The sequence below is a fragment of the Anolis carolinensis genome, unplaced genomic scaffold, assembly GCF_035594765.1.
Source record: "Anolis carolinensis isolate JA03-04 unplaced genomic scaffold, rAnoCar3.1.pri scaffold_13, whole genome shotgun sequence".
NCBI lineage: Eukaryota > Metazoa > Chordata > Lepidosauria > Squamata > Dactyloidae > Anolis > Anolis carolinensis.
Window position 1 is genome coordinate 7,418,098 of NW_026943824.1, and position 22,279 is coordinate 7,440,376.

The window sequence follows — 22,279 nt, forward strand, 5'->3', positions numbered from 1 at the left end:
GCCTTTTGCAGTTGGCAGATCGTAATTTTGTCAATGTCTATTGTTTCCAAATGCCAGCTGAGATATTATTTATTATTATTATTATTATTATTATCGACACAACAACATTGTGTGACACAGCAAACAAGATAGACATGCTGGATTTCGTATCACAAAATCACAAGTCGAACACTTCCCAAGTGTCTAGGACTGTGTGATGTATTTTCAGATAATGCGCGCAGATCCCAGTAGGGTGGCCTTTTGCAGTTGGCAGATCGTAATTTTGTCAATGTCTATTGTTTCTAAATGCCGGCTGAGATATTATTATTATTATATTATTATTATTATTATATTAGACCCCGCTTTCCTTTCTTAAAGCCACAGCCTTTTTTTGCAAGTGCCGCTGATCAAGTCTTGCATGGCTTCCTTTCTGGGATTGGGAGTGCATTCCTTTCCAGGAACAGAACAGTCCTATTTCATCCAATAGAAAAGCCAAAGGCAGGCCAAAAAGTCATTCTTTTATCAAAGGCCGGGCTGTTTAGATGACCCACTGACCAAGTGAGTGATTAAAATCACAGAATGCAAGTGTTGCAAAGGGCACCCAAAGGCCATCCCGTTCAACCCGCTTCTGCCAAGAAGGAGGGCACCCTCAAAGCCCTCCTGAAAGATGGCCACCCAGCTTCCTTAATCTATACACATAATAAAAGTGAAAAATGTGTATGTGGCAGAGGTGTCCAATTACACAGACAGCCTCCCACCTCCAAAAACAGCCATAGCTCCCACTGAGCAGGAGACACCAGTGCCCCCCACCCCTCCAAGGAACATTGCAGGTTATAGTGAGTGCCATGAACATGTAGCCCAAACCCTGCCAGTGTCCTCCACAAACACCATCCTGCCCACCACCCAAGTGAAGGCTTTCATGAGGGGAAAATTTCATCCTAGATGTTCTGTTTTTCCTCCAGAATGGACATCCCGGGGTTCCTTAATTTGCATGACCCCACCCACTGCTCTCCCTTAACCCTTTCCTACCCTTTCCTATGGCACACAGTTAACAGAGGAATTGATCAGCAACTGAACAAGAGGTTTGGGGGAGAATTCACCATGATTTACAAGAGTTGTACTTGGCCTACATCCAGACAGCACCGTGAACCCAACCAACAATAGATCTGCACCACACTTGCCACGGATGATGGGACTTGTAGTACCTTTACAGTGGTTTGGTGTTTTTATTTTTATTGATTGCAATGTCTGAAATGGCCCTGACCCCTGCTTTTGCCAAACCGGGTGGCCACAGAAACCTTTTTTAGGTCATAGCTGCTCCTGTGGGTTTCCTCTCTTTAGGTCTTTAGGTGAAGGCAAGGGATCCCTGGCCCTCAGTCCGGCCCCAGGATGCTCTAGTCCCAAAACAGACCCTAAAAAGAAAGAAAGACACAATTGTGATGGATTCATTCGTATATACAGCATATATGTAGATATGTATTTACATCCCACTTTTTTCCTCTTTCAAGTGAGACTCGAAGTTGCTAACACTCAGTATCACACACACACACATCTATATACATACACATACAAACATACATACATACATACATACACACTAAACCATAAATGTAGAGGGCAATATAGAGAAGGCAGGTAACAAATAAAATATATTATTGTTGTCATTATTGTTATAGAGTCCCCTATTCCCTGTAGGCAGCGGAAAAGAGTGAGCTATTATTATTATTATTATTATTATTATTATTATTATTATTACTGAGTCTTCCACTCCCTGCAGGCAGTGAATTCTTATAAGCATTATTAACATTAGTGAATTATTATTTCAATAATTTCTCATTTTCTTCCAAATGAAAGGCTCTCTCTTCATATGTATATATGACAAAACATTACCCATTGGTTTGCCGAGGTTCCACTTTGAAAACTGTGAAGTCGATGCTCTTTGAAAGGTATCCTTTTCTTCATTTCTCTGTAACAGCTGGGTTATAATTCCATATAACAGTGGCCTGGAAGAAAGAGAAAATACCACAATAAGGACTTATTATAATAAATATTATTAGCATTTAATTAGACATTAAAAACCCAGAGGATTTAATGAGAAATTGCCAATTCTCACACGGCTCGGCTGCTAGGATCTTCAACAACATTGAGTTCTTTCACCAGAAACTCTCGGTCCAAGGGAACCTCTGGTTGGCCGGATTCTGAAAGGGAAAACGTTCATATTTAATAATAATAATAATAATAATAATAATAATAATAATAATAATAATAATAATCTATTTGTTACCTGCCTCTGCTTACGGCTCAAGGCAAGGCACACCTAAACATAACACCATAAAGTATCACAAAGTGCATTGATTTGACAGTGTAAATTATTTGGCAACCCACAGGTTGAGAACCACTGTTCTCAACCTGTGGGTTGCCAAATGTTTTGGCCTTCAACTCCAGAAATCTTAACTGGCTGGGATTTCTGGGAGTTGTAGGCCAAAACACCTGGGGACCCACTGGTTGAGAACCACTGTACTAGATGATCTCTTCCAACTTTATGATTATATAATAATAATAATAATAATAATAATAATAATAATAATAATAATAATTCCAATAATAAATAATAAATATGAAATCCAGCATGTCTATCTTGTTTGCTGTGTCATACAATAAAATAATAATAACAACACTATGTCACAAAATTTGAAAGAAATACTGTTCCTGGTTTGAAAGTGTTCTTTCCTGTTTCATAGTATGATTCTTACTTTGAAAGTAGTAGTTATACTCCAGAAACTTTGTTTTTGTGGCTGCCACAAACTAAGTTGAATTGGTTAAAATATTCATTGCAAAATGTGCTGCTGCAGGATGTCCCTCCCACAAAGACTAAGTGTTTACAGTTTAATAAACTTTCCCCATGTTTTTACGATAGGCCCAATCAGGAAATAATGACATTTATAACCCAGGAACAAAAACTATGTTTTATATGGTATAATAAGAAGACTTTCTAAGTCTGGAGAGAGAGGGAAGGCTCACCGGCAATGAGAACAGAGGCGGCGTATCTATACTGGTTGAACTCCAGGTATTCCCGGATAAGTTCGTTGAGGAGGAGGTTCTCCCGGGTCAAAGGGGGACGCTGCAATGTCTGGTCGTCCAGTGCGGAGAAGACTTCAGCCCGCAGCATAGCCTTGACCGAGGCCAGGGCCCCCCGCTTCTCCAGTGCCTCCTTTAGGGCTGCAGAAACCACCCAAAGACCCCATCATCCATATGCAACATCATCATCATCACACAGACACGTTATCATCAAGACTGGTGGGCGTTGGAGCGATCCAGGGGGGCGGGCTGTGGCGCAGCTGGCTAGTAACCAGCTGCAATAAATCACTACTGACCGAGAGGACATGAGTTCGAAGCCCGGGTTGGGTTAAGCCCCCGACCATTAAATAGCCCGGCTTGCTGTTGACCTATGCAGCCCCGAAAGACAGTTGCATTTGTCAAGTAGGGAAATTTAGGTACGTCGGAGGCTAATTTAACTAATTTACAACATCATAAAAAACTGCCAGCAAAACACGAGGAAAGGAATGAGGAAGTACAGCCACTAGTGGACAGTGAAGCAACAGCTCCCCCTGTGGCCGGAATCGTGAAGCTGGAAAAAAATGTTAAATGCCTCTATGTCTGTCTATATATGTTGTTTGTCTGTTGGCATTGAATGTTTGCCATATATGTGTTCATTGTAATCTGCCTTGAGTCCCCTTCGGGCTGAGAAGGGTGGAATATAAATACTGTAAATAAATAAATATTAGGACATGGGGCGGGGCCAGGGGAGGGGCGGGGCCTCTTCCCATGTGCCGGAGACAGGGCTGAGCACCTGAGGCGCCTGTTAGGACACACAGGGGGTGGAGCTAGAGGAGTGGGCGTGGCTTCTTCCCAAGAGCCTGAGACAGGGCTGAGAATCTTCTATACCTCTCCTGAGATACTTGTTGGGACACAGAGGGCGGAGCTAGGGAAGAGGGCGGGGTCTCCCTCCAAGAGCCTGCGACAGGGCTGAGCCTCTATACCTCTCCTGAGAGGCCTTTTAGGACTAAAGGGCGGGGCTAGGGGTGGGGGCGGGGCCTTTTTCCAAGAGCGCGAGACAGAGCTGAGCCTCTCAATACCTCCCCTAAGGCACTTGTTAGAACACGGGGACAGGGTATAGAGGTTCAGCCACGTCTGGCACTTGGGAAGAGGCCCCGCCCCCTCCTCTAGCCCCGCCCCCTGTGTCCCAGCAGGCAACGCAGGACAGGGATAGAAGCTCAGCCCTGTCTCAGTGCTCGTAACTCCACCCATCCCAGTCCTGGCCGCCCATTTGTGGCCCCGCCCACCTCCCCTCCCAGACCTGCATCTTGGACTAGGGGAGAGGCTCAGCCCCGCCCTCTTGTACAGGAGCCACGCCCCCTCTAAAACACGCCCCCTTCCAGGGGGCACTTTGTATTTTTTCTGGAAAGGGGGTGGCAGGCCAAATAAGTTTGGGAACCACTGATTAAGACCATTTATAGTCTCATAACGATGAGGTGCCGAGGAATGAAGGAAGGTTAGAAAGAGGAAGGAAGGAAGGAAGGAAGGAAGGAAGGAAGGAAGGAAGGAAGAAGATGTGCAAAAGACAAGAGAAGGAACCTAGGGGAGGGGAGACAAATTAACCGCCCTGAGTCCCCTTAGGAGATAGGTAAAAGGTAAAGGTTTCCCCTGACGTTAAGTCCAGTCATGTCTGACTCTGGGGGTTGGTGCTCATCTCCATTTCTAAGCCGAAGAGCCAGCGTTGTCCATAGACATCTCCAGGTCATGTGGCCGGCATGACTGCATGGAGCTCCGTTACCTTCCCACCGGAGCGGTACCTATTGATCTACTCACATTGGCATGTTTTCGAACTGTTAGGTTGGCAGAAGCTGGAGCTAAGAGCGGGCGCTCACACCACTCCCGGGGTTTGAACCTGGGACCTTTTGGTCTGCAAGTTCAGAACACACTTCACCACCAGGCGGTATATAAATATTTATTTATTATTTATTTGCTACATTTATATGCCGCCCTTCTCACCCCGAAGGGGACTCAGAGCGGCTTACAAATTAAATTTACATACAATATTATATTAGCATAGTACAATACTGGTAATAAATTACCATATTGTACTGTATCAATATATTGTAATATTATTAGTAATATTACATGTAAAATATAATATATAATTAATATTATTATATTGTATTATTAGTATTATATCGTATTACAATATAATATTATGAATATTATATCTATATACAATATGTTATAATTATTATATATTTAAAGTTTTATTATTATTATTAATTGTATGAAACTGCATCTTCTCCATGTTTCATGTAAACATGTAAACAAAGAAAGCCAGTCAAAAATATTCAATATATTAATCCCTTCTCTCCCCCCTCCTACAATTTCTCAGCTTTATGGTGTTCCTTAAGGTGAAAAACTCCCAGAAATTATACTAATTAAAAATTAATGGTATTCATTAATTAAAGCTTCAAAATCCAAGGGCAAATAAATAACAATATTAGTATTTCAAAGGTTTTAATAACTCAGGCACGGGCCAACTTGGGGCATGGCCTCAGTCTGTGAGGAATGGTGGGAGTTGAAGTCCAAAACACCTGAAGGGAGGGCCCAAGTTGGCCCAGGCCTGTAATAGCTGGTTTAGCAGACAGCCATTCAACGAGACAATATACTGTACATTCAAGAAAGCAATATACAGTACCTGCTTTGAGTTCTGTTATGGTAGCCATCTTGGGAGAGGCAAGAGAAGGCGGAAGGAGGCGAGGAGAGTGGGAAATGCCCGGATGTAAACAATCCGGCTGCTCGGGGCAACCGCTTCACTCCGAGGAACACGGCGGGCGAAAGTGCGCACGCGCAATGGAGATAAAGGCGTTTGATAGCGCTTCTCGAAAGAGCGTCCCCGCCTTCTGCTCTCCATTGGCTGATCTTTCAGCCAATCAAGGATCTATAAATTGTTAACCCTTTCTTTTCCGCTGCTCATAATAGAATACTAGTGACTCAAGTAGTGAATGCTAATATAGGCTTCTGAGTATTAGCTCCAAACTGGGGGATTCTGGGAGTTGTAGTCCAACAAAAAAAAAAAAATCAAATCTGGGAAGTGGGTTAATGGAGCTGTAATCCTCCAAAAGCAATTTTTGCCACCCCTGGCTTTGAGTTGCTGACAATCCTGGCTCTCTTATAAAGAATCCAAATTGCAATTTTAAAACCTGCAAACTTTATTTTCATCTCATCTTGGAAGCTAATTAGGATCTGTACTTGGAAGGGAGGGGAGGCTGCCAATGGACACAAGGTACTGTATTGCTGTGACCTTATAATAATAAATAAGAATAAAACTTTATTTATGTACTGCCCTATCTCCTCAAGAGGACTCAGGGCGGTTTCCAACATAGCAAAACATTCAATTGCTGAATAGAAACCATACAACAAATTAAACATAGTAAAAATAATTAACATAAAACAAGAACATACAATTCAAAATAATCACAAATATTAAAATCCAGTTACTGTATATACTCGAGTATAAGCCTAGTTTTTCAGCCCTTTTTTAAAGACTGAAAAAGCCCCCCCTCGGCTTATACTCAGGTGTGGGTCCTGGTTGGCTTATATTTGGGACAGCTTATACTCGAGAATATATGGTACATTTATTATTTTTCTCTATTATTATTGGTATTATTACATTTATTATTTTTCTCTATTATTATTGGTATTATTACATTTATTATTTTTCTCTATTATTGTTGCTACTATTACATTTATTTTACTCTATTATTATTAATAATACATTTATTATTTCACGCTGATCTTATTATTATTGCATTTATTATTTTACTCTATTTATTATTACATGTATTATTTTCCTGTATTTATTATTATTACATGTATTATTTTACTCTATTATTATTATTAAAAGGATACATAAGCACATTGACATTGAAGAAGATGAGAATAATGATTTGATCAGTTGGACAGTCTTATCTTAAATTTGAGCTTTATGTAGATATTCAAAAACATTTAACCTACTGATGCCTCAGTTAATGTCATTTTATTGGTACAGTAGAGTCTCACTTATCCAAGCTAAACGGGCCGGCAGAAGCTTGGATAAGCAAATATCTTGGATAATAAGGAGGGATTAAGGAAAAGCCTATTAAACATCAAATGAGGTTATGATTTTACAAATTAAGCACCAAAACATCATGTTATACAACAAATTTGGTAGAAAAAGTACTTCAATATGCAGTAATGTTATGTAGTAATTACCGTATTTACGAATTTAGCACCAAAATATCACCATATATTGAAAACATTGACTACAAAAAATGGCTTGGATAATCCAGAAGCTTGGATAAGCAAGGTTTGGATAAGTGAGACTCTACTGTATCTATTTTTATTTCTGAAATTTACCACCCTCGGCTTATACTGGAGTCAATGTTTTCCCAGTTTTTTGTGGTAAAATTAGGTGTCTCAGCATATATTCGGGTCGGCTTATACTCGATTATATACAGTACCTTATCTTTGGCTTTCAACCTGCAGAGGTTAAAGAGTTTGCCATCTCCAGAGGGAAGCTTCCTGTCAACAAGGTGCAAAATCATAGTCATGAAAATGGAGAATAAGGCTGGAACCATCATGTACCTTCCCTATTTGACACCTGTTGCCATATAACCAGTCTGTTAAAATTTGATTCCTATGAAAACCAGTTCAAAGGCTTGGAGAAGACGTCCTGCTCCGTCTGGACCATTGGTTTTGCTTCCAGGTGGAACAAGAAAGCAGCAGAGCCCTTTCTTCTTTGGAAGCAGGACAAATGATTAACCTTTATCCTTATTGCAGTAGCAAGAGTCAACCGGCAGCTATTTTGTAATTTAGACGCCAGAGGGCAATGGAGTATGCAGTTAGGACGTTTGTGATTTTATAAGTATTTGTCTGTATGTGCGCAAAGGCAAGCAGGCTTTCCATTGGCCTGTTGACTTAGGTTGGATCTACACTGCCCTATAATGTGGTTTGAATCGGCATTATATGGTCAATGTAGAGTAGATTCATTTAATTCATTTCAGTGCAGTTGTATGGGTCACCATCAAAGAGAGACGATGCCTCTCCAAACCACATCTCTCAGCATTGAGTCCTGGCAGTGAAAGTGGTATCAAATTATTGAGTAGGAAACCTCAAGGTCTAAAAGTATTATTTCTATGCCAAGATGTGAATAGTTTTGTGAATCTCCACCCTTTTCCTTCTTTTCTTTTGGGAAGTATCCCATTCATGGTACAATATTTCTTTCCAGATGGGACGACCACCAAGATGGGATGAAACATTCCAAATACATCACCAAACTTAGGACCGAGGATCATAACATGGGTCCTTTTTGCTGCAGATCCAAAGCTTATTTATGGTTTTTGCACTTATTCCAAGAGCTCGGTTTTTCCTGGCAAAGAGGAAAGGCTGGAGATGTTTTTGGAGAATTTCGAGTCCAAAGCAAACCCTTTGGAGACAATGCCTGACTGTGTTCGGAAAATCGACACCACCCTCTATGACGAATGAATTAAAACAATATTCCCATATTATATGTATATACAGTAGAGTCTCACTTATCCAACATTCGCTTATCCAACGTTCTGGATTATCCAATGCATTTTTGTAGTCAATGTTTCAATACATTGTGATATTTTGGTGCTAAATTTGTAAATACAGTAATTACTACATAGCATTACTACGTTTTGAACTACTTTTTCTGTCTAATTTGTTGTATAACATGATGTTTTGGTGCTTAATTTGTAAAATCATAATTTGATGTTTAATAGACTTTTCCTTGATCCCTCCTTATTATCCAACGTATTCGCTTATCCAATGTTCTGCCAGCCCGTTTATGTTGGATAAGTGAGACTCTACTGTATATGTGTGTGTGTATATATATATATACACACACACACACTACTGCGGCTTCAGACTCATAGAATAATAGGAAGGGACCCCCAAGGGCCATCTAGTCCAATCACCTTCTGCATTCATGCAGGAAAGGCACAATCAAAGCCCTCCCAACAGAGGGCTATTCAGTCTCTGTTCAAAAGCTTCAAAGAAGGACCTTCGACTGAACTCTGAGGCAGAGAGTTCCACCTTATATATATGTATAGGTATCTAATAGATATATATTAATAGTAATATATAGGAATATATATATATTAGTATGATGGGCGTGGAAATGAATATATACACACACAACTATATATATATATATAGTTATAGTAACATATACATACATTATATACATACATACACACACACATACAAGCTGTATATATAATAACATATATATATGATGTTTGTGGGTAATACCTTTCTAATTATATGTATATAGAGTAATATATACACACATTATATACATACAGTAGAGTCTCACTTATCCAACGTAAACGGGCCGGCAGAAGTTTGGATAACCGAATGTCTTGGATAATAAGGAGGGATTAAGGGAAAGCCTATTAAACATCAAATTAGGTTATGATTTTACAAATTAAGCACCAAACCATCATGTTATACAACAAATTTGACAGAAAAGGTAGTTCAATACGCAGTAATGTTATGTTGTAATTACTGTATTTACGAATTTAGCACCTAAATATCACGATATATTGAAAACATTGACTACAAAAATGGCTTGGATTATCCAGAGGCTTGGATAAGCGAGTGTTGGATAAGTGAGACTCTACTGTATATATATATAGTTATAGTAATATATACATACATTATATACATATATACACACAGACATACACGCTGTATATATAATAACATATATATATATATATATATATATATATATATATATATATATATATATGATGTTTGTGGGTAATACATTTCTAATTATACGTATACAGAGTAATATATACACACATTATATACATATATACACGTTATATATATAAAACCACATACTGTATATAGTAATATATATACACATTATATACATATGATGTTTCTGTGTAATACCTTTCTAATTATACATATATAGAGAGAGTTATCCTTCAAGCTTTACATCCGCCAACCCCTGAGGAAAGCGGCCCGAGGGAAGGGAGGTCGCGGCCTGCCTCTCCCCTTCAGTCCCCGCCCTTTCCTAAGCCCCTCCCCGCCGGCGCCGGCCGCCCAATCACTCGAGCCCGGGGCTCGTCTTGAGCGCGAAGGCCCGCCTTTTCGCCGGCTCGGGCCCCTCCTTCCTTCCTCCCCTCGGCCGGCCAGGCGGGGCAGCGAGAGCCGCCTCCACGTCCTTCTCCTCGGCGCCGGCTTCCCTCATGGACCTCCTGGAGCGGCTGTGCAGCGGCCCTGACGGAGCCCCTGCGCCCTTTTGGGTAAGGGGAAGGCGGGCGGGAGGCCAAGAGAGCCCCGGGATCCACAGAGGCCTCCACTCGAGGGCGCCCCCGCAGCCTCAGCCCCTTCGGCTCAAAGAGGACCATTCCCTCCACCTCCTTTCATAACTAGGCCAGTTCCTCAAGGCTTTCCCTTTCTTCTTCCATAATATGGCTCCTTTTATATCATTGTTCGTAGGATTATCATCATCATTACTATCATTATTACTATCATTATTATCATTATCTTTGCTGCCATTATCATCATCATTACTATTGTTATTATTACTGCTATCATTATCATTATTACTATCATAATTATTGTCCATTATCATCATGATTGCTATCATTATTATTATTATTATTACCATAATCATTGGTATCATTATCATCACTATCGTTATTACTATCATTACTTTAATCGTTACTATAATTGCGATCCTTATTATCATTACTATTTATCGTTATTATTATTACTGTCTACCCCCCCCCCCCCCCCAAATATTCAAAGTTCCTCACTTTTTGAAAAGGACAATTCGAAAGAGCCAGAACTTTCTTTTAAAGAGAAGGCGAATTAATGGAGAATTAAAAATCACGTGGAATTAAAACGTGATTTTGGGGAGCTTTTGGGGAAGTTATTGTTGGCCAAATAGAGACTCTGTGTGCATCTATTTATATATGTATTTGTGTGTGTAAATATATCGGCACATACTGTATATACTCGAGTATAAGCCTAGTTTTTCAGTCCTCTTTTTAAGACTGAAAAAGCCCCCTCGGCTTATACTTGGTTGGCTTATATTTGGTTCAGCTTATACTCGAGAATATATGATACATTTATTATTTTTCTCTATTATTATTGGTATTATTACATTTATTATTTTTCTCTATTATTGTTGCTACTATTACATTTATTTTACTCTATTTTTATTATTATTAATAATAATACATTTATTATTTCATTCTGATATTATTATTATTATTGCATTTATTATTTTACTCTGTTTATTATTACAGGTATTATTTTCCTGTATTTATTATTATTACATGTATTATTTTACTCTATTATTAAAAGGATACATAAGCACATTGACATTGAAGAAGATGAGAATAATGATTTGATCAGAGTTGGACAGTCTTATCTTAAATTTGAGATTTATGTAAATATTCAAAAACATTTAACCTACTGATGCCTCAATTAATGTAATTTTATTGGTATCTATTTTTATTTCTGAAATTTACCACTCTTGGCTTATACTGGAGTCAATGTTTTCCCAATTTTTTGTGGTAAAATTAGGTGCCTCTGTTTATATTCGGGTCGGCTTATACTCGAGTATATACGGTATATATGACATACACATAAAATAGGACACAGATGACTTTAGAAATACATTGGTCATTGGTGTCCACACACACACACATATGTATATATATACACACACACACACACACATATATATAAACATACAGGACTTATACACATACTAGCTGTGCCCGGCCACGTGTTGCTGTGGCAAAGTGGTGGTAGTATTGGTTAAAAATTGTTGTGTAATTTTTATTTGACTTTATTTGCATTTTTAATTAATTTTATTGTAAGTTATATTTTTATTTATTATATTTTATTATTTTATTGTATTATTTTTAGTTATTTTCTGTTATTATAGTATTTTATTGTATTAATTTTTAGTGTTTTTTATTATTTTTTATTGGGTTGCTAGGAGACCAAGTTGGAGGAGCTTAGCCTTCTAACTGGCAGCAATTGGATAAAAGCAATTATTCCTCTCTCTCTAATTAGGACTTTATTTTTCTTTTCTTTTTGTTGTATCATCCTAGAGGCGTGGATGATGGGTTGTGTTGTCAAATTTCGAGGTTGGGGGGCCTGTAGTTTTGTTGTTTTGTGGGTCGCCGTGATGCCATCACTCTTATATATATAGATATATATCTTGTATATATATGTGTGTGTGTTTTGGATCCCGTAGGAAAGGATTAATACCACCCGTGGTGTTTGTGTTGCTATCTGTGCCACTTTTCTGGAGATTCCACCTGGCTTTCTGTCCCTGTGCGAATTGGATTGTGAAAAATTTGGCTACTTGTGGACACAAGGATTGGGAATAAAGCTTCAGTGGAGATCCCTTTTCCCCATGATAATAACACTTCCAGGAGTGGATTTCCCTTAGCCCCTGTCTTCACAACATAGGGACTGCCTGTAGAGTCATTGGTGTCCACACACACACACATATATGTATACACACACACATAAACATACAGGACTTATACACAAATGCATACAAAAGTACACTTATATATACATGGATCTACGCATAAAAAGTGTCCCAAAATGTTTATATATACCTTTTCACCACTTATAGTCACGATGGTGATGAGTTGAAGGCAAAGTGAATAACATTTATATTGAAGGAAATTGTTGTTGTTGTGTGCCTTCCCCTTCCCACTTCATTTATTATTTATTATTTACAGTATTTATATTATTTACAGTATTTATATGGCATCCCAAAGCTGAATCTCAGTCATAGGAAGATAAGCTTGGGTGAGTCACACTCTCTCAGCCTCAGAAGAAAGGATGCCATGAACAAATATTTACAAGAACATCCCCTGGTTGGCTGCCATAAGTCAGCCATGGTTTGCCACAGACCGCACACGCCTTTGGGAGAAAGGAGGAAGATTAAACAGATGACTCAGACCGTTTCCCAGCTGAACGCAGGGCAGGCTCGATGTTTGTAAGGTTTTCCAGCGCTGGCGTCCCATCCTGTAAATCCCTTGCATTTGGACAGACTTGCATAGGGTGGCGTTTCCAAAAGCCAGCTTTCCTGGGCTTCTGATCCAGCTGGGAATTGCGTGGGGAGGGCAGTGGTGTTTGGCTTGTATGTGTTTTTGTTTTTATGAGCAAGCTGCTTTGGAAACCCGTCTCAAGGCAGAGTTCATCGGAGTTCACTGTTTCTGGGACCGATGCCACCTGTCTTAACATAGGGGCACCTTGCACAGTCCGAAAAAGCAAGGAGAGGAATGTTGGGAATACATTCTCTTAAGGGATTGGCTTATACTTTTGCATCGCAGTAGCCTTTATCATTGCAAAACCCACAAGGATATAGATATGTTTGGACGCAATAGTCTTAAGGGATTGGCTTATGATTTTGTGTTTTTTAATTTTTACTTACTGTGTCAGAAGCAAATTGAGAATACAGTTATAATGTATAGAAAAACTACAAACTAGGACAAAAACTTGGCATTGTACTAAATTTCCTTTGACCACTTGGAGTGCCTCTGGTGTTGCTGTGAGAAGGTCTTTCACTGAGCATGTTAGTCTTCTGTTTTAATATTGTATGCTTCATGTCGATTTTATCGATTGTTTTACTGATAATTGAGGTTTTATTGGTGTAATTGTTTTATTGTTTTATCATTGATATTTGATTGTTTTATCCGGCTAGGCCCCATGTAAGCCGCCCCGAGTCCCTTCAGGGAGATGGGGCGGGGTATAAAAATAAAGTTATTATTATTATTATTATTATTATTATTATTATTATTATTATTATTATTATTAGGGCTCAGACTGCATTGTAGTCAGTGGTCTATGGTTTGCTCTTCTCCACACTCGCATGATTTTGTGTTGCAGTAGCCTTTATTATTGCAGAACCCACAAGGATGTATACATGTTTATAAAGGAGTATCTCTTATTTGCAATTTAGAAACCTTTTCCTTTAGGCTGAACATAATGCAAACCCCCCCACCACCATATTTTGGGATCACAGAGGAATATGTGCATCCTATAAATACGGACAGAATGCCAATATGGCAGAGAAGTCTATGGCGAAATGAATGGCTACAAAAACTTCACTTTAGGCAAAATGCAGTCTTTTCAGCAGCCACTTCCTGTTTGCCGAAGCGGCACTTTGTGGGTTTCAGCAGCAATTTATTGCTGCTTTGAAAACCTTCCAGCACTGCTTTTCATCCCATGCAAACTGCCCTGGTTGCTTCCTATGGAACCATGGGATTTGTAGTACTTGGAAGGGGCTGCCCTCTAAGAGAACTGTAGTGCTGCAGGATGGGAAGAGAGTCATGCTACACAATGTATTGGCCCAGGGATTGGTGCCCACTGCAGCCGAGCTTCTTAAAAGGAAATAATAATTAATAATAATAATAATAATATGATGTTTATTTATACCCCACTTTTTCTCTCCAATGGAGACACAAAGCGGCTTACAATAAAAGTATTCCAATACCATTTGAAAAATCCCAAAATATGTGAACATTAAAATAGAATTCAACATCAGTGGTCTGAATTGAAAACAAACAGTTCAAATCCTTAAAACTGATAACGGTACAGTAGAGTCTCACTTATCCAACATAAACGGGCCGGCAGAATGTTGGATAAGCGAATATGTTGGATAATAAGGAGAGATTAAGGAAAAGCCTATCAAACATCAAAATGGGTTATGATTTTACAAATTAAGCACCAAAACATCATGTTATACAACAAACTTGACAGAAAAAGTAGTTTATTACGCATTAATGCTATGTTGTAATTACTGTATTTACAAATTTAGCACCAAAATATCATGATATATTGAAAACATTGACTACAAAATGCGTTGGATAATCCAGAACGTTGGATAAGTGAGACTCTACTGTATCTTCAAAGCCAAAATGGACCTGATTGAATTGCAAAATCTAAGATAAGAAAATAGAAAAAAAAATGGAGAGGAAACGCCACAAGAATCACATCAAGTACAGAAGAAGTATATAGGAATACTGTCCAAGTCTAGTTTATATGAAACATATAATATATATCATATCATTGGTTATGTCTCGTGGCCGAATATGATTGACTTCCAAGGGTAGAGTTTATATGTGTGTGTGTGTAAATATATGTGTATATATAGTATGAAACTTTGATAAGGGCTTGGTTTTGCCTCGAGTTTGCTGGTAAAAGTGAATGGTCATATTGCGAAAGAATGCATGTCCCCATCATGGAAAGTTTGAAAATCTCTGCTCTGCAATAAGGTGGGAATCTTTAATTTCTAGGCGGATGGCATCCTGGGACTTATATTTGCTTGAAAACTGGGTTTTGTAGTCCCCATTTCCCAAGAATTTGGAGAACAGAGGTGCGGAATTCCCTTTCTCGCTTGTTGCGTAAGTGGATCTGATCTGACCCGCAACCTTATATACAAACCTACACTCGCAAACAAGCTTATGCAATAGATCCGCACCTCCAGCCGTCTCTGCAAACGTGGCCCTTGCTTTAATCCAAAGGTGCTTTCCGTTCCGTTTGGGGTTGGATTTGGCTTCTTTGCATTCACTTCTTTGAAAGTAAGAGCCCTGCATGATAAAGTCGACAAAGGCCTGTAGGTCGCAATAACAACAACAACAAACAATTACAATTGGTAGAGTCTTTAAGCATATTAGATACTTCCAGGTGGCTCCTTTCCTCTTCTTTCCTGGCCTATTTTGGGAAGCAAGGAGAAAGTTAAATACATAAATTCAAAACAGGTAGAGTCTTAAAGCCTATTTGATGCTTCCAAGAACTCGTGTCCTCTTTTTTTGCCTGGCCTGACCTGTATTGGCATGCAGGTGCGTGGGATGCAAGGAGAAAGTTGCATAAAGTGTAATAATAATGATGATGATGATCATCATAATGTCTTGGCATGCCTTTCTCCCTGGCAAGCAGTGGGAAGCTAGCCTTTGTTTTTCAGGGCTGCTGTCATCTGTGTGACACCCTAGTCCAGGGGTCCCCAAACTAAGGCCCGGGGGCCGGATGCGGCCCATCGAAGCCATTTATCCGGCCCCCACAGCACAAGGGCAGAAGGGGGTTGGGCTAAATGACCCAAGGGGTCTCTTCTCTTCCAACCCTCCTCCTCCTCCTCCTCCTTCTTCTTCTTAACATTGAGGCTGGGTGGCCATCTGTCAGGGGTGCTTTGCTTGTGCTTTTGGTGCACAAAGGCAGAAGGGGGTTGGACTAAATGGCCCTAGGGGTCTCTTCCAACCTTCATTGTTATTATTATTATTATTATTATTATTATTATTATTATTAACATTGAGGCTGGGTGGCCATCTGTCAGGGGTGCTTTGCTTGTGCTTTTGGTGCACAAAGGCAGAAGGGGGTTGGACTAAATGGCCCTAGGGGTCTCTTCCAACCTTCATTGTTATTATTATTATTATTATTATTATTATTATTATTATTATTAACATTGAGGCTGGGTGGCCATCTGTCAGGGGTGCTTTGCTTGTGCTTTTGGTGCACAAAGGCAGAAAGGGGTTGGACTAAATGGCCCTAGGGGTCTCTTCCAACCTTCATTGTTGTTATTATTATTATTATTATTATTATTATTAACATTGAGGCTGGGTGGCCATCTGTCAGGGGTGCTTTGCTTGTGCTTTTGGTGCACAAAGGCAGAAGGGGGTTGGACTAAATGGCCCTAGGGGTCTCTTCCAACCCTCATTGTTATTATTATTATTATTATTAATAATAATAATAATAACATTGAGGCTGGGTGGCCATCTGTCAGGGGTGCTTTGCTTGTGCTTTCGGTGCACAAAGGCAGAAGGGGATTGGACTAAATGGCCCTAGGGGTCTCTTCCAACCCTCTTTATATTATTATTATTATTATTATTATTATTATTATTATTATTATTATCATTATCATTATTATCATTGAGGCTGAGTGGCCATCTGTCAGGGGTGCTTTGCTTGTGCTTTCGGTGCACAAAGGCAGAAGGGGATTGGACCCAAAGGGTCTCTTCCAACACTCTTTTGTTGTTGTTGTTGTTGTTATTGCTCGGTGGCCAACTATAGTCCGGCCCTCGAACGGTCTGAAGGATCGTGAACTGGCCCCCTGTTTAAAAAGTTTGGGGACCCCTGCCCTAGTCTTTTGCTTCGTGTTTTGCAAAAGGTGGTCTGCTACATTGTTCCAAGGGAGCATCTACACTGTAGGGTTGATGTGGTTTGACCCTACTTGCACTTCCTTCAGGGCATTCTTCCTAATCATAGAATCCTAGAGTCGGAAGGGACCCCATAGAAGGCCATCCAGCCCAACCCCATTCTGACAGGAAAGCACAGTCAAAGCCCTCCCAGCAGATGACAGCCCAGCTTCTGTGTAATAATAATAAAAATCATGGAATCCTAGAGATGGAAGGACTCTAAAGGCCACCCTTTTTTGCCAGGCAGGAAGGCACCATGGTAAATTCTCTGTATTTCTGATTCCAAGATAATTTGGCTTAATGTGAGCAAGTGTTCAAATAATAATTTATTTTATTTATTTATTTGCATCACTTTTACCCCGCCTTTCTCTCTGAGGAGACTCAAAGCGGCTTACAGTAAATAGGCAAAAATTCAATACCTAAAAATAATGTAAAAACAACAATTCATATAAAACAAATAAAATAATAAGTTTTGTTGGCTTCGACTCGGTCTGGACTAAGGTTTATGTACAAGGTTTTTGTGGATGAATGGCTCAAGTATTTTGTATTGTTTTAAAATCTGTATTTAACTGCTTATGTTTTTATTCTTTTGTATTGTTGTGTATTGGCATCGAATTCTGCCAGTTTTGTAAACCGCCCTGAATCTCTTCGGGTGAGAAGGGCGAGATAGAAATGATGGAAATAAATAATAAATAATAAATGTCTACCCATTAAATCACAGAAGTGATGCCATAATGAAGAAGGAGCAGGCTTCCTTTCTTCTGCTCTGGAGACTGGGACTCAATGGAGCCATGGGTTCAAGTGACAGAAAAGAAAGGAGATTCCACTTAAAAGCTTAGGAAGAACTTTTTAGAGCTGTTCAACAGAGGAACTCTCTGCCTCATAGTCTCCGTCTTTGGAGACTTTTAAACAGAAGCTGGGTGTCCATCTGTTGGGGGAGCTTTGATTATGCTTTTCCTGCATGAAGGCAGAAGGGGGTTGGACTGGATGGGCCTTGGGGGTCCCTTCCAACTCTAGGGTTTCTATGGGGGGGGGAAGACTTGTTCCCGAAGTCATTCAGTTAAGCTTAAGAGTTTCACTGGGAAGTCCTATGACTTCCTTGCTGAGTTTGCCAAAGGTCAAACAGTCCTGATTTTCAAGGCAAGTTGCCATGCTTTCCTTGCTCTTTTGAGGAAATTATTATTACAGTAGAGTCTCACTTATCCAAGACTCGCTTATCCAAGGTTCTGGATTATCCAACGCATTTTTGTAGTCAATGTTTTCAATATATCATGATATTTTGGTGCTAAATTCGTAAATACAGTAATTACTACATAGCATTACTGCGTATTGAACTACTTTTTCTGCCAAATATGTTGTCTAACATGATGTTTTTGTGCTTAATTTGTAAAATCATAACCTAATTTGATGTTTAATAGGCTTTTCCTTAATGCCTCCTTATTATCCAACATATTCGCTTATCCAACATTCTGCCGGCCCATTTAGCTTGGATAAGTGAGACTCTACTGTATTATTATTATTATTACAGTAGAGTCTCACTTATCCAACACTCGCTTATCCAACGTTCTGGATTATCCAACACATTTTTGTAGTCAATGTTTTCAATATATCATGATATTTTGGTGCTAAATTCATAAATACAGTAATTACTACATAGCATTACTGCATATTGAACTACTTTTCCTGCCAAATATGTTGTCTAACATGTTTTGGTGCTTCATTTGTAAAATCATAACCTAATTTGATGTTTAATAGGCTTTTCCTTAATGCCTCCTTATTATCCAACATATTCGCTTATCCAACATTCTGCCGGCCCATTTAGCTTGGATAAGTGAGACTCTACTGTATTTTATTATTATTACTAGCTGTGCCCGGCCATGCGTTGCTGTGGCTAGGACTTAATTTTTCTTTTCTTTTTATTGTATGAACGTAGAGGCGTGGATGAGAGGTTGTGCTGTCAATTTTCGAGGTTATGGGGCGTTTAGTTTAGTTGTTTTGTCCGGTGCCGTGATTCCTTTACCCTTTTATATATATATATAGATTATTAACTCACAAGGTGCCATATTATTGTTATGATTATTAGCTCATAAGGTCCCATGTTACACTATGTATCACGATTTTTGTTTCTGGATTATAAATGTAATTCTATAATCAAAACATGGAGAAAGTGTATTAAACTACAAAAACTTTGTTCTTTAAGCATATTAGATACTTTGTTTTTGTGGGAGGGACATCTTACAGCACATGTTGCAATAGTTTTCCAATGAATCTCAACCAATTCAGCATAGTTTGTGGAAGTCACAAAAACAATGTTTTTGGAATAGAACGACTTTCAAAGTGAAGATCTCACAATCGCACAATGAAACGGGAAACAACACTTTCAAACCGGGAACAGAACATTTTTCCAAGTTTGTTACAAAGTGTTATTGATAGGTGCCATCCTTCCCATCATGGAAAGTTACAATTAGAAAGTGCGGCAACATTTCCCACCAGATTTGACCTCTATTGTGTCAAATGCTTGGACTGAAGATATAGGTCTCTTTGGACATGGCTGAGTTTTCTTTCCATACTGTTTTGATATCCCCGAAAGAGCTGAAAGGGTGGCATAGAACGCTGCAGAATCTCTGCCTGGAAAAAAGAGCTTTTTCCTCCATTGTTGCGTGACCTGAACCTGGAGCCTTCCCTTTGAGAAACACACCTTTTCTTTTTAATGGCTCCAGTCGATCAATAGGGATCTCGACGCTTCTGGTGCGCTTTTCGGAATAGCGCTGACCAGGCTCCTCTTGAACCGAATGCCCTTTTGCAGCATGTTTGTATGCAGCCCAACGTCATCATTTTAGGGAAACAATTGCTTTCAACAATGGTATGGTACACACTAGGAGGGGTCACAATTGCCGACATTGTGGTGTTATCTCTTTAAGTTGGTGTTTCCCAACCTGTAGGAGGAAGGTAAGGGCAAAACACCTTCTGATGAATATTTCTTGCCTAATACAAGCCCTGTGAAATGCATGGGGTTGCCATAAATCAACAAGTCACACTAAAATTATTTCAACATCAGCTGGCCTTATCCGTGATATCCGTGCAAAGGCCCCGTTTTGTTTTGCTGTGTCTTCCCCATCATTAAAGCATTTCTTTATTGGCAAAATAAACTGATTTCCCTGCCCAGTTATTTCTCTCAATCTTAAGGAAGCCTAAATGGCAAAATTATGCAATTTCTAGATTCGGAGGCTGGAAAAGGGCCTTGTCTTCAACATTATTCCTGACCCATCTCTAAATTCCTAAATGCGAGGCTTCTTTGTCGATTTGTGTCCTGTATTTTTTGGTTTTTCTGTTCTGTGGAGCTCATCATAATCATCTTTACATTCTTTCTTCTTCCATCCATCTCCTCCTCCTCTTTCATCATCATCATTATCATTCTTATCTTCTCTGTGGAAACTGCAGCCCAAAATCCCCATGTTTTCCAAACTCTTCTCTCCAAAACCCAGGCCTCCTTGGCTTCAGGGTGGAGACTCCATATAGTGTTGCTGTTGCTGTTGCTGTTGTTGTTGTTATATATTTATCTGTATTCTGGCTGGAGGAATGTGGGAGCTGAATTCCCAAAATATGGTGGTGGTGGTGGTGGTGGTGGTGGTGATGATGATGATAATAATAACAATAATGCACAGTCTACATCTTGAAGCCTTTTCCAAGTTCTTATCTCCATATTGTTGTTGTTGTTATAATATCTATGTACGGTATATTCTACCTGGAGGAATGTGGAAGTTGGATTCCCAAAAAACGATCGTAATAAGACTGGAAATCATCATCATCATCATATGCAGTCTCCAGCCTTTTCCAAGCTCTCATTTCAATAACCTCCTCTTCCTCTTCCTTCTATTTATCTGTATTCTGGCTGGAGGAATGTGGGAGTTGGAGTCCCAAAAGATGATGATGACAATGACTATAATAACAATACCATAATAATAAATATCCATCTTGAAGCCTGTTTCAAGCTCTCATCTTCTTCTTCTTCTTCTACTTCTTCTTATTATTATTATTATTATTGCCACCATCATTGTCATCGTCATCCTTTTGTAATCCAATTCCCACAATCCTCCATCCAGAATATAGATAAACTTATGACTACAACTTCTATCATCATCATCATCATCATCATCATCATCATCATCAATATTCTGATTGGAGGAATGTAGGAGTTGGAGTCCCAAAAGATGATGATGACAATGACAATGACTATAATAATAATACCATAATAATAAATATCCATCTTGAAGCCTTTTTCAAGCTCTCATCTTATTATTATTATTATTATTGCCACCATCATTGTCATCGTCATCCTTTTAGAATCCAATTCCCACAATCCTCCATCCAGAATATAGATAAACTTATGACTATAACCTCTATCATTATCATCATCAGTATTCTGACTGGAGGAATGTGGGAGTTGAATTCCAAAACGATGATGATGACAATGATGACAGCAATAATAATAATAATAATAATAATAATAATAATAATAATAATAATAATAATATGCAGTCTCCATCCTGAAGCCTTTTCCAAGTTCTCATCTCCATACCATTATTATTGTTGCTTTTATTGTTTTTATTGCTTTAATTGTTATTTTAAAGCTAAGTGTATTGTTTTAATCTATTTCTGTAAACCGCTCCGAGCCAAACTGGGAGTAGCTGTATAAAAGTCTAATAAATAAATAAATAAATAAATTATTGTTACTGTCGTCATCATCATCCCTGCTTTGGAATTCAACTCTGTCATTCCTCCAGCCATAATTTAGTTAAATGTATAACAATAATAAATTCTCACCTCATTATTATAACTACAGTAGAGTCTCACTTATCCAAGCTAAACGGGCCGGCAGAAGCTTGGATAAGCAAATATCTTGGATAATAAGGAGGGATTAAGGAAAAGCCTATTAGACATCAAATTAGGTTATGATTTTACAAATTAAGCACCAAAACACCATGTTATAAAACAAATTTGAC

At 39.0% G+C, this 22,279-nt stretch overlaps 2 protein-coding genes across 3 annotated transcripts in view; one reads left to right on the forward strand and one right to left on the reverse strand.

Annotated features, from left to right (window-relative positions):
- Positions 1 to 1,181: 1,181 nt before the first annotated feature.
- Positions 1,182 to 7,584, reverse strand: cep20 (centrosomal protein 20). Of its 2 annotated transcripts, none has more exons than XM_062964598.1 (5): positions 7,524 to 7,584; positions 3,001 to 3,198; positions 2,093 to 2,177; positions 1,870 to 1,982; positions 1,182 to 1,391 (listed from the first exon to the last, which is right to left on the reverse strand). In XM_062964598.1, the coding sequence occupies exons 2-5, from the start codon at positions 3,146 to 3,148 to the stop codon at positions 1,288 to 1,290; spliced, it is 450 nt and encodes a 149-aa protein (XP_062820668.1). In that variant the 5' UTR covers positions 3,149 to 3,198; positions 7,524 to 7,584; the 3' UTR covers positions 1,182 to 1,287. The 2 variants fall into 2 exon arrangements, with proteins under 2 accessions (XP_062820668.1, XP_003230270.1); XM_003230222.3 differs by lacking the exon at positions 7,524 to 7,584 and adding an exon at positions 5,720 to 5,879.
- A 2,559-nt stretch (positions 7,585 to 10,143) lies between these two features.
- LOC100559502 (multidrug resistance-associated protein 1) overlaps positions 10,144 to 22,279 on the forward strand; it is a 75,700-nt gene continuing 63,564 nt past the window's right edge. Inside the window, exon 1 of the mRNA XM_062964594.1 lies at positions 10,144 to 10,349. Coding sequence (XP_062820664.1) covers positions 10,293 to 10,349 — 57 coding nt within the window. The 5' untranslated portion in view covers positions 10,144 to 10,292. The remainder of the gene's footprint in view (positions 10,350 to 22,279) is intronic.